This window comes from Aethalodelphis obliquidens, unplaced genomic scaffold (assembly GCF_003676395.1).
Source record: "Aethalodelphis obliquidens isolate GAN/ISIS:26980383/991018 unplaced genomic scaffold, ASM367639v1 scaffold53, whole genome shotgun sequence".
NCBI lineage: Eukaryota > Metazoa > Chordata > Mammalia > Artiodactyla > Delphinidae > Aethalodelphis > Aethalodelphis obliquidens.
Genome location: NW_020837997.1, coordinates 3695249 through 3707457, shown reverse-complemented (window position 1 = coordinate 3707457; position 12209 = coordinate 3695249). Strand labels below are relative to the sequence as shown.

The 12209-nt window shown below is 56.1% G+C and overlaps 2 protein-coding genes across 4 annotated transcripts in view; both read left to right on the top strand.

The window, feature by feature from the left end:
* The window catches only part of SUGP1 (SURP and G-patch domain containing 1), a 29958-nt gene extending 26929 nt beyond the window's left edge, over positions 1 to 3029 (top strand). The window contains exons 10-14 of one of the 3 annotated variants that reach the window (XM_027084816.1): positions 12 to 189; positions 573 to 679; positions 1531 to 1676; positions 2022 to 2151; positions 2450 to 2648. In XM_027084816.1, coding sequence (XP_026940617.1) covers positions 12 to 189; positions 573 to 679; positions 1531 to 1676; positions 2022 to 2151; positions 2450 to 2476 — 588 coding nt within the window. In that variant the 3' untranslated portion in view covers positions 2477 to 2648. Of the gene's footprint in view, positions 1 to 11; positions 190 to 572; positions 680 to 1530; positions 1677 to 2021; positions 2152 to 2449 lie in introns of those variants that run through there. The other 2 variants (XM_027084814.1, XM_027084817.1) reach the window with 2 other exon arrangements.
* A 107-nt stretch (positions 3030 to 3136) lies between these two features.
* TM6SF2 (transmembrane 6 superfamily member 2) overlaps positions 3137 to 12209 on the top strand; it is a 10806-nt gene continuing 1733 nt past the window's right edge. Inside the window, exons 1-9 of the mRNA XM_027084820.1 lie at positions 3137 to 5735; positions 7366 to 7469; positions 7877 to 7974; positions 8044 to 8147; positions 8551 to 8633; positions 9276 to 9400; positions 9583 to 9684; positions 10015 to 10107; positions 10760 to 10879. Coding sequence (XP_026940621.1) covers positions 5641 to 5735; positions 7366 to 7469; positions 7877 to 7974; positions 8044 to 8147; positions 8551 to 8633; positions 9276 to 9400; positions 9583 to 9684; positions 10015 to 10107; positions 10760 to 10879 — 924 coding nt within the window. The 5' untranslated portion in view covers positions 3137 to 5640. The remainder of the gene's footprint in view (positions 5736 to 7365; positions 7470 to 7876; positions 7975 to 8043; positions 8148 to 8550; positions 8634 to 9275; positions 9401 to 9582; positions 9685 to 10014; positions 10108 to 10759; positions 10880 to 12209) is intronic.

Genomic DNA, 12209 nt, shown 5'->3' with positions numbered 1-12209 from the left:
GCCGCCCACAGATGCAACAGATGTACGACATGATCATGCAGCACAAGCGAGCAATGCAGGACATGCAGCTGCTGTGGGAGAAGGCGCTGCAGCAGCACCAGCATGGCTACGACAGCGACGAGGAGGTGGACAGCGAGCTGGGCACCTGGGAGCACCAGCTGCGGCGCATGGAGATGGACAAGACTCGGGGTGGGCCAAGGAGCGAGTTACAGGGGTGGGGTGGAGGGTGCCCTTTTCTTCAGGGTGCTGTGGGCTCAGGAAGCCCACTCACCGCCCCAGGAAGTGCCTGGAGACACCACACTGGGGTCTTAAGCCACCTATCCAGCCTGTAAGGCCTTGAGCAAGAGACTTGGCCTCTTTGTGCCTGTTTCTTCAGTGGCAAAAGGATGGTCCTCTGAGTGTTCACTGGCGTTTGAACACGGTACACAAGGGCTGCGTGGGAGAGCAGGGCTCGAGGTCTCAACCAGCTACCTCATTCCCCACGGCCCCAGACTCCCCCTGGGACTCATACTTCTGCTGTGGGGCTGCCACACCCTCCTTCCTCCTCTCACCTTTACCCCATCTCTGGGCAGAATGGGCGGAGCAGCTGACGAAGATGGGCCGGGGCAAACACTTCATCGGAGACTTCCTGCCACCCGATGAGCTGGAGAAGTTCATGGAGACCTTCAAGGCCCTGAAGGTAGGCTGGGAGAGGCCCCAGGCACCAGCCCCTGCTGTGAGCATGTCTAGCAGGCAGCCTGCGCAGTGTCCCAGCCCCTCCTGCAGCCTCCTCAGGTGGCAGGCACCTGCGGTGGCCTCAGGGGCCTGCTCGCTCACAAGAGGGGTAGGACCCTCTTGCCACGGGTGGCACCTGCTTATGACAGGTGCCATCTGTGTAGGGAATTAGCAAATAGCATCTCAACTGCCGCTTTAGAGACATTTGCTGAGGCTTTAGGGAAATTCTGCTTCCAGTGGAGCCAATTAAGTGCAGTTTACAGGCAAAGCATTTCTCGGGCAGACGCCCCCATGTGTTGGGCTCTCCAGAGTGAAATTGTTCTTCCCATGCTGTTTTCATGCTCAAGAGGAGAGGGCTGACAGAACATTCCACATAGGTTTTTGAGGGTTTTTTTTAAACTGCTTTGTACCACATAATCTCACCAATGTGATGGTCACCTCATGTGACCACAGCACTCTTTTTAGCACTCTGTGTAACAAATTGCTCTTGGAACATGGGATTTTTCTTCACTGGTGAACCATTAATCTTTCTCATGGTAGACAAGGCCTGTGTGACCTGTCACCTTGCCCTCTTTGACTTGGCCACCAGGGAGCTCAGTACTGCTTCTGGTCCTGGGGCCTCTGAGAAGGGGCAGCTTGATCTCTTCTCAAGGAGTCTGACTTAGTGGTGGGGAGGCAGGTGGGTCCCAGCGGCCAGCGGCCAGTGAAGTGGTCCCAGCGGCCAGTGAAGCCATGTGGGGGTGGGGTTTCAGGCCAGAGCTGGGACTGGGGATGGCTGCAGCCCTGGTGGATGACGGCTACCTCCTCCCCCTGCAGGAGGGCCGTGAGCCTGACTACTCAGAGTACAAGGAGTTCAAGCTGACGATAGAGAACATCGGCTACCAGATGCTGATGAAGATGGGCTGGAAGGAGGGCGATGGCCTGGGCTCAGAAGGCCAGGGCATCAAGAACCCAGTCAATAAGTGAGTGTGGCCTCCAATGCCAGGGGGGAGGGGGGAGAGGAGAAGTCCCACACGGAGACATAGGCCCAGGGCCTGGGTCCAGCCCTGTCACTGGGCTGGGAGTCAGGGATTTGGACTCTGATGGCTGGGCCGTCTTAGGCTCTCCACCTTCCCACAGTGCCAGGAGTGTCCCAGACAGATGTCACCCAGCCCAGCATAGCCCCCACATTGAGCTGCATTGGGGTGCTGCTGCTGAGCCCAGCCACGGCGGGTGAAGCCTCCCTGCCCCAAGCTCAGGTCCCTCACCCCCCCTCTTGCCGGCACCAGCCTGCTCCCCGGCTCACACCACCCGTTGCCCCAATGCAGGGGCACCACCACGGTAGATGGTGCTGGCTTTGGCATTGACCGGCCAGCCGAGCTCTCCAAGGAAGATGACGAGTACGAGGCCTTCCGCAAGAGGATGATGCTGGCCTACCGCTTCCGGCCCAACCCCCTGGTGCGTGTGTCCCTATCCCCCTATATTGCTTGTGGCCGGGCCGCCGCAGTTCTTCCGCTGTAGGCGGGTGGTGGTGCTGATCACAGAAGTGTCCCTCCTTCCGCAGTCCGGCTAGGCTCTCCAGCAGACCCACCCCACCTCTCCACCTTGTTCGAGCCTGCCTCGCCTCCCCAAAGCCTGCCCTCCCTTCTAGAGGATGTGGGCTAGCTGCCCCCACTAGGTTCTAGACGGGAGGAACTGCTAACTCCCTTTAGCACAGCATAACCACCTCCCCTTTTATCTTTCTTGCTTCCCACAGAACAACCCCAGACGGCCTTACTACTGAGTATTCTGGAAAAATGCACAAATGTACTTTCCAAAAGACCGACCATTCCTGGACTGTGGAATGTTCCGGCCTGCTTTTCTGCCCGCCCTTCCCATTGTTGCGAGTGTCGTGCTGTGTATTAAAATCCCGGTGCTTGCCTGCCACGGCAGCCTGGTCTTGCCATCACCAGAAACCCCTCCTGTTCCTTAGCAGGGCCAGGCCGGACAGGTGGGGACAGGATGCTGCTCTGAAGGCTGCCCAGCACCAAGGAATCCTGGAAAACCACCTGGACCTTTTGTCTGCTTATGGGGTCCCCCATCGGCCTGGGTTGGAGTTGAGGGGAGGACCTTTGGAGAGGGGAGGGGCGGCCAGCTGGCCAAGACCTGGCTGCACCTGGGCCAGGGGCATCAGGGACTCCCCTCCTAGCCTAGCGCACTGCACTGCAGAAGGAGGCTGGGGAGGGGTCTCCAGGCAGGGCCCATTCCTCCCTCAGACCCACAAAGCAGGTGGACCCAGGGCACACTTGTGCCCCTCAACCTCTCTTGACAGGTGGCATTGACAGGGCCCCCCACCACACACACGCACAACAAACCTGGCTAGTGATGGCTACAGCCCAGGCTACCCTAGCTGCTCTGGGTCCTACAGCTATAGTGGACACACGAGTCCCTAGGGCTCGTGCCTTTGGGGGACAGCTTCATGGACGGATACACCGTACTAAGACATCGCACGCCTCCTGGAGGAGGGGAGGCTAGTGGGTAGCCCAGACCAAGGAGAGCTTGCCACGTCTCCAGCGCCTGTGCGTCACACTTGTGCAGAAACCACCTGGGGATCTTGTGCAATTGCAGCTGCTGAGTGAGCAGATTGGGCAGGGTCTCGGAAATCTGTGAGCCATGCTTGGAGTATCAGGGCCTGGCAAACTGAGGAGCCCCTACCTCTCATCCCCCTGCCTCATACAGGTACCCAGTAGGTCCTGCTCAACCCCTGTGAGCTTATGGGGTCTGAGGACTCAAGCTGGCGTCAGGCTTCTGGGCCAGCCTGCAGTTCACACAGTCATTCAGCAAACACTGAGCACTGACTGTGAATCACATGGATGGGATTTGCCCCTGGGCACCCACAGTCTGCTGGGGCTGTGGCCATTAACCTCTAACACAATCTGAGACTGATAAATGCCATAAAGAGGAAGTGGGAACTATGGTGGAGGTGGCCTGGGGGGTGTCTCAGTGAGGGAGTTCAGGGTCTGGAAGTCTCAGCAGCAAACCCCTGGCTGGCATGACACGTACTACCCTGTTTCCCCACCATGGACGCTGTGCCCAGGGCAGGGCAAGGGGGTGTGGTGGAGCCTGCCCTGGGGAGCCAGAGTCCTGAGCACAAGCGTATAGATCTGGGCAGCCAGAGGTCCCAGTCATGGGGACCCTGGGCCTCGGTCCCAAACACCTCACTAAGTCAAGGTCACCCCTCCATTTAATTCTCAGTGACCAGAAGGCTCGCCAGACTCAGACCACGGACTTTAGCCCCAGCCACAGGGACAGTTGGAAGAGGAGGCTTCCAAATGCTGTGTGGGTGTGCAGGTATCTCCCAGATACAGGATGCGAGGCCAGACCCGTAGACAGAGCTGCACCAGACACCCCTGGCCCTCCAGGGGGAGAAGTGGGGCTGGAGTGGCAGGGAGACCTCCCTGGAGGAGGGGACACTGGGGCCTGCTTTAAGGGGTGAGGAAATACGAGAGGGTCCATATTGCAGATAGGAGAGAGGCATGTAGCATATTGGCACCACAAGAATTGAGAAAAGTCAAGAAATGAGGCTGGAGATTCAGATCAGCCCAGAGAAACCTGAGCTTCACGCATGAGCAACAGGCACCTGGGGAAGGAGGCTCTCAGGTCAGTGGCCAGAAGATCATCTTGTCACCCAGGCTCAGAGATGGGACCCAACTGCCCCATGGAGAAGGCGGGGGCTGGGCCTGGTGGGAGTTGCGGGGATGTGAGGGTTAGAATTTCCCCCCAGGGGATTCCCTGGTGGTCCAGTGCTGTGGCCCAGGTTCAATCCCTGGAACTAAGGTCGCGCAAGCCACATGGCACGGCCAGAAAAAAAAACTGGGCCCCCTAGGGCAGGAAACAGGTGGGCACCGCTCACCCTGTTTCCTGCACCCACAAGTACCACGTGGGCAAGAGTCCGAGGCTCCTTGGAGGGGTTGACAAAAAGTTGCCTCCTAATTCTCCACCCTGCAGCCCCCTCCCTGGTCCAGCCCTGCCCCCTTACATATGCCCCCGAATGGAGCCCAGCCTCCTCCAGGCTGTTCAGAACGCTCCCAAGCCCACCCCACCTTGCTCCATGACCCCACCACCAACCCCAGCCTTCAGTGCTTCCTTTCTGCAGCTCATCCCCAAGCCTGAGCTATTTTTTCCTGCCGGGAGCACCATTACGAAACTCCTCACCAAACTGACTCCATCCCCACTTTATAATCTCAGCCACCCCTTGGACCCCATCCCTTGGACCTCGCCCACATGAGCAGGGGTTCAGGCTACACGGAAGGAACACAGCAGAGAATCATGGAGTCCTTCAAGGTGTCCCCAACCCTGGTCCCTGACCGTCTGCCTTGAGTTGGCCCCCGGGACCAGTTAAAACTTCACACCTGGACACATTTAAATTTGTCTGTGGCCACCGCATGAAAACTCAAATCTAAGGGCACTGAAGGGAGCTCTGCACCCAAGCGGATGAGGTTCCTCTGTCAGCGCGCACATACAATGCCCACTTGATCCTGGGCTGGAGGGAGGTCTGCGGAATGTGAAGAGTTAAAAGGGTCCCCCTTCGGGGTCGAGGTCGAGGCTAGGATGCCTGTGCCTTAGGGTGAAGAAAGAAGTGCAGAACGAGGTCCGGGGAACGAATTCCCTTAGACCGAAGTGGCCTCCAGGACGCAGAAGCGGAAGCATCCTGAGGCATCGTATTCTAGCATTAGTAGAGAGGGAAACCGGTTGGGCGACGGGGACTGCCACTGGGGACAGCGCAGAGTCCGGCGAGGCTATCAAGGCGGGGTGGGGCCACTGCGAGAGGGAGGGGCCTCGCAGGGCAGTCACAGCGCGGGGGCGACCTTTGCGCAAGGCGGGGCCGAGCCGGGCTGTGTCCCTGGCAGCTCCGCGCCCAGAGACACCGCCGCGCAGAAACCAAGCCGGGGTCCCGGCACCGCCGCTATGGACATCCCGCCGCTGGCGGGCAAGGTCGCAGTTCTGTCGCTGGGCGCTCTCCCGTTGTCCTACGCGCTCAACCACGTCTCGGCGCTCTCGTAGTGCGTGCGGGGAGGGGCCGGGGCAGCCTCCTCGGGGGCTGCGGGGCTGGGCTGGGGTGTGGAGGGGGCGGGATGGAGGATGCGCGGGCTCCCCCGAGCCCAGCGGCCCGCGCCGCTCCGGCCCGCGAGGACAGGGGCTGGGTCAGAAGAACCCCCCCAACCTCCGACCGGAAATCGCCTTCCAGCAGGCCCGGAGCTGTGTGGTGGAGCTGGGGGCGCTCCTGGGACGTTTGCGGCCTGGGGAGGAGGGACTTTGAGAAGCAGAGCCCCTAACAAGGCAGGGTTTTGGAGGGTTTCTGGTGTTTTCCCAGGGATGTGCCCAGCACAGGTTCCAGAGTCCCCAAGGGTCAAAGTATTGCCCCAGATAATGCCCCAGTGACCCGGCTCTTGCCACACACACGCTCTGCTGCACCACCCCTACCAGACTGTCACTCCATTGCCTGTCTCAGACCTGGGACTTTCTTCTCTTCAGGGCTGGCCCACCCTGTCCCTAGCCTCAGTTTCCCCTACATACCTCGACCTCCCCTGTCCCTATCTCCTAACCCTAGGCCTCAACCCTGTGGATCCAGCTACTGGGTACCAGGCAACCACAAGCCCCTCACACTCCCAAACCCAGTGCAACCCAAGACATGGGGTAGAGGGAGTCTTGACTGTGGAGTTGGTTCCTTGGGTACAAATTCCTGGCTCCATCCTCCTGGACCCTGAGTGAGACAGGTTGCCCCGGGAGCCTCAGTTTCTTCCCTGTGTAATGAACATAATTCTAGAGCTCATCCCATAGTTACAGTTTGGGATTACAAATTGTGTGCCAAGATGCTGGTGTGGTCTCATGTGATTACTATAATTGTCATGTTGGTTAGATGGGGCTAGGAATGGGGATCCTAGGGGTTAGAGGGGTTCAGGAGAAGGTTGGGGCCTGGAGAGAGTGTGGGGGGGAATGTGTGACCTTGGATATGTCTCCCACCCTCCCACCCTTGGCCTTGGTTTGCCAAGAGTTGGGGGCTGCCCAGAGACCTGGCTTCTGTTATCTCTGCAGCTGGTTGACTTGCCTTATCAGGTTGATGGGAACAGATCAGGGCAGGGGTGGGGTGGAGTTGATGGAAATATTTGCACTTTACCTGAGGAGTCAGGAGCTTCAGACCATGAGGTGTACAGAGCTGAGCACTAGAGACCCTCTGGCAGGTGTGGGCACTGGGACTGGCCACAGAGGGTCTTGGAGCTGTTGAATGACAGAGCAAGCAAACTGTCACACGCATCAGCAAGTGACTGGATAAATCATATAGTCAGAAGTGTTGACAGATGCTCTCTCTATGCCTGGCCCAAGTCAGGCAATGATCCTTTCTGAGGAGTCAGGGAGGGCTTCCCTGGAGGAGGAGCAATGTAGATGGGCCATGAAGGATGAGTAGGAGTTTGCCAAGTGGAAAGGAGACTTTTGGAAGGAGTTTCCAGAAGAGGGAAACAGCTGGGGCAAGAGCCTGGTGCTAGGAAAGGGGAGTTTCGGGGAATGGCTTTCCTGGATGGACAGATGCTTCAGCCTCCTCACCTGGAGCTTCCTGGAGTCTGCTCTTGCCCTAGGGTGGGGCAGGACCTCAGAATGAGCCTGGCCTCCCTGACTTGGTTTTCCTCTCCACAGCCCCCTGGGGGTGGTGTGGATGAGCGCCCTGATCCTGGGTCTGCTCTTCTTGGCTATATACAGCTTGTCCCGAAGTGACATCTACTATGACCCACTCTATGCCGGTGAGTTGGTGGGAGGGTCTTAGGGAAGAGAACTGTCTGGGCAAGGGCCTCCTCCATCAGACTGGCAGCCCTTGAAGGGCCTTCATCAGACTGGAGAACCTCAGAGACTGGAGAACCCCTACTGATTGGGGAACCTCAAGGGGCCTCCCCCTTCTGACTTGGGACTCCTGAGTACAGGGACAGTGCCTTTCCCATCAGCCTGGGGACCCCTAAAGGCAGGGACTGTGCCTCCCTCTGAGGCGGGCTGTGGGTCATGTGACTTGTGGGGTGGGGCCTGGGAGCAGGTTTGTGCAGAGGCTTTGCCCAGAAACTGGGTGGCCGGTCACCGACCTGCAGTCTCAGGCCCCGCCCACACGTGGTCTGTGCCCCGCCCACACCCTGCCCATGCCCTGCTACTCTCCCCGTAGTGTTCGCAGTCTTCTCTTTCACCTCCGTGGTGGACCTCCTTATCGCTCTCGAGGAAGATGGCTACATGGGGAGCTTCATGGCGTTCTACACCAAGGAGGTATGTAGGGAGCTGTCTGGGATGCCCGCAGCCCTACTGCCCGTCTGAGCCCTGCCCCTGCCCCCGTAGGGTGAGCCGTACCTGCGCACGGCACACGGGGTCTTCATCTGCTACTGGGATGGCACTGTTCACTACCTCCTCTACCTGGCCATGGCTGGTGCCATCCGTAAAAGGTGCGTGGGGTGGGCAGCGTGGCACCTGGACCCTGGGAAGGAGGTGGAGTCCTTAGGTGGGAGGTCCCAGGTCAGGATGAAGCCAGAAGTATCTGTAGGGGAAATCAGGAAGCCTCTCTAGGGCTCTAGACAGGAGTGGCCAGGAGAAGGATCCAGGGAAGATCACAGGTGTCAGTGATGGTCGGTTCTCTTCTCTACCGCCCTGTGCCTGGGCAGACACTACTGTCCTTGGACAGAGCATCTGACTGTTCATTCCCTCATTCAACTTCCTGTTGTCCCTTCTGTTCTGGGTGACACTGAAGGGATCCAGAGCTGGGGTTCCCAGATTGGTCTCTGGACCCTGTCGGGGGCTCTGAGACTGGGGGACAGGGATCTACTGGTCACCCCTCCATCCCCTGCCCAGGAAGAGGTACCGGAACCTTGCACTCTACTGGCTGGGATCCTTCGTCATGAGCATCCTGGTGTTCCTCCCAGGAAACATCCTTGGTAAGGACTTGGCTTTGAGGAGTCCTGTCTCCCTGGGCTGGGTCACTGCCCTGTGTCTGGAAGTTCCTAGTGGCTCCTGCATATCCTCTCCAATGTCTGCAGAGGGCAACCTCCTCCCCACCACATGCCTCTCCATTCAGAGCCTAAGCCAGCAGCCTTTCCCCACCTCCCCCCCATTTTCCTCTTGGAGGAGCGGAAGCACATTCCATTTCCTCCCCAGCTAGCTGGTTCCTGACCACAGGGGCTTGGCCCAGAATGCTCTTGACACAAGAAGGGAATTTTAAGGTGGATCCAGAGGGCAGAGTGAAACCTTTGTAGGTAGGTCTTAGGAGGCGGAGCAGAGAAGGCAGCCAGAGATGTGGGGATGACTGTGCAAGAGGAATATCCAGGGTGTTTCTAGGGGGAGCAAAGAACAGCTGAAGTGTAAGAGCCACGTCCAGAAGGTAAATTGAGGCAGGCCAGGCTGAGGAGCATGGACATCATCTTATGGGCACTCGGGAGTCAGAGGTGTTAGGGCTGAGCTAGGATGGCATTTGTGAATCACAACTTCCAGCCAGGTGCTCTGACATGGCCCAGCTAAAGGGTCCGGCCGGGCCTGGGGGATCCTCGCTGCGTGACACCCTGTCTCTCCTACCATGGCAGGCAAATACAACTCAGAGATCAGGCCTTCCTTTTTCCTCACCATCCCCTACTTGCTGGTCCCCTGCTGGGCTGGCTTGAGGGTCTTCAACCAGACCCAGGCACCAAGCTGCTGCACCCCCAACATGGTGAGTCCCTTGCCCCCAGATAGGCCTTGTGCCAAATGCCTGAATGTCCCCCATTTGAGTTGCTTCTGGTCAAAGACGTTATCTCCTTGGAAAGATCTCCTTGGTCATTAGGGAAGAAGGGATGAGCCTTCATTGAGTGTCTGTTGGATACCAGACTTCTCATGCTGTTTCTCATGGGGCAGGTGGAGGAGGAACAAAGAAAGGGCCTTCTGCGGCGCCCAGTTGACCTGGCCCTCATCATCTACCTCATCTTTGCTGCGTTCTTCACCCTCTTTCGGGGCCTGGTGAGTCTGCACTGGCCAGCCTACCTGCCTCCAACTCCCCGTCCCCAGCCCATCCCTCCCTCCTTTATCTCCATTATCCAGTGCAAAAAGGCCACTGCTCTCCCATCTGATCATCCAGGGAAGTTCATCGAGTCTGACCTGAGTGTTCCATCACAAAGCCCCATTCCCTGTAGCCTTCTCCCCAGCTCACATATCTGTGGATTCTCAGCCAGAGGAGAGAACCAAAGCTGGGGCAGGCCAGAGCCAGGGGTATGGGCCTCTCCTGGGAGGCTGGGGAAGGCTTCCTCTGGGAGGGATATTTGAGGCTGTTGGTTTGTCTGTGGGCCCCAGGTGGTGCTTGACTGCCCCATGGATGCCTGCTTCGTCTACATCTATCAGTATGAGCCATACCTGAGGGACCCCGTGGCCTATCCGAAGGTGCAGGTGAGAGGGCAGATGGGAGGAGAGGGCCACGGTCCTGCCGTGGTTAGGGATCTACTGGGCCCCTTTGAAGCAGGTGCCAACAACACAAGTCAGACTGGTGGAAGCGCAAATGGAATTTATTGTCCTACCAAAAAAGTAGAGACATTCTCTTCAGGTATGGCTGGATCCAGGAGCTCAAGGATAGCTCTGTCTCTAGACTGTGTTTTCTTTACATGTGCTCCACTCCCAGGTAGTGCCTTTGTGGTATGACAGAGACAGCCTTGGGTAGCTCTAGGCTTCCATTCTTTCTACTTAGCCACCACAGAGGAGTGTGAGCCCTTAATTCCTCAGCTTAATATAAGTCTCAGGCAGGCTCTGATTGGCCAAGTTTAAATCACATGCTCATAGCTGATTATTATGGTGTTCTGATTGGCCAGGCCAGGGTCACATGCTATTTCTGGAGTAAGGTGGGTGGGCTCAGTGTGTGGGAGTGGGATGGGTGGGGAAACCCAAGGGAAATAAAGGAGCAATTTGCACAGGGTAGGATGTGCAGAGAGCCCCTGTCTTGGGGGGGGTCTGAGACTGGCCAGATTCTCCTTGGGTCCACCACCTGAGGGGTATCAGGAGACTCAACTGGGGCAGCCACTCAATCCATCAGCTGTGTGTCCCCCAGATGCTGGTGAATATGTTCTACGTGCTGCCCTTCTATGGCCTGGCCATCTATGCCCTCATCTTTCCTGGCTGCTCCTGGCTGCCTGACTGGACCTTGGTATTTGCTGGAGCCATTGGCCAGGTGAGGTGGGGTGGAATGGGGTGGGGTGGGCCAGTGCATAGGGAAGAAAGTTTCTGCCTGCTCATCAATTGCTTTTGTGCTCACCCTGAGCAGGGTGATACTAGGCCCCTGACAGGCTCCACCCCCAGCTCAGTACCCCAGGATTCCCTAGTGTGGGGGAGAAAGAGCCAGACACAGGCACCCCAAACCCCATGAGGTTAGAACTGAATAGAGGGAGGTAGAGAGTCTGAGAGGGATTCCAGAGGGGACAGATTTCTTAGAAAAGGGGGCATAGGCTTTTTTTTTTTCTCTATTGTACTTTACTATTTATTTTTTACTTTGTTGCAGCATGATTGTATATTCAAAGTACAATAAAAGAAAATACTCATTGTCTATTTCTCCTCTGGATATTATTATCATTGTTATTATTATTAGTTGTTTCATTAACGATGACTGTCAAAAATAATTTTGTTGTACAGAAGAGTGCTATAAAAATCTCAGCCATCTATCAAAATTGCTAAGAACGTCTCATTTCCATCCAGCTCTTTAAAGGCAGAAGAACTACTCTTAACTTGGTTTCTTTGTTCTATTTTGCTTTGGAAGCTGTGTTCTGAGTCCGAAGGCTCTGATTACCAACGTTTAAAGTCAAGCTTTGGAGATATTTTTGCTATTTCAAAAGCTTTCTCATGCGTAGGCTTTAAAAATTCTTACACACAACATTTGCCTCTTTATTCCATCTGTAATTTATTTTTTTATGTGACGTGAAGGAAGAATCTGAAAATTATATGTTTCTCCTTATGATACTCAATGATACTCAGTATCCGAGGTATTAAAGAAGTTGGACGTATCTAACTTGACAAGTTCAAGAAATTGGAAACCTTATTTCAGGAGGAGGGAAATCTTCTAACATTGTAAACCAGAAGGACTGGATTGATCTTGCTGAGCCCCCGCTATCATCCTACTCTCTGTTTTTATTTTGTGTATTACTATTTAATTATAAAGGGTTATTATTAAGGGAGAATAGTCATTCAAGCATATTCAAGGCTTTGTGTAGAAAATTTCTTTACTCCTTTTAAACATAGATTTTACTTTTTGCATAGTTTTAGGTAGCAAGCCAGTTAGGACTGTTCAGAATTTCTGAAGCAAAGAAAATTGCCATGAAGGAATGTTTTGGGTTTCATGAGGTTTCTGAACTCTAAACCCCTATACAGAAAAAAGGGTTTGGCTGGGCTTCCCTGGTGGCGCAGTGGTTGAGAGTCCGCCTGCCGATGCAGGGAACACGGGTTCGTGCCCCGGTCCGGGAAGATCCCACATGCCGCGGAGCGGCTGGGCCTGTGAGCCATGGCCGCTG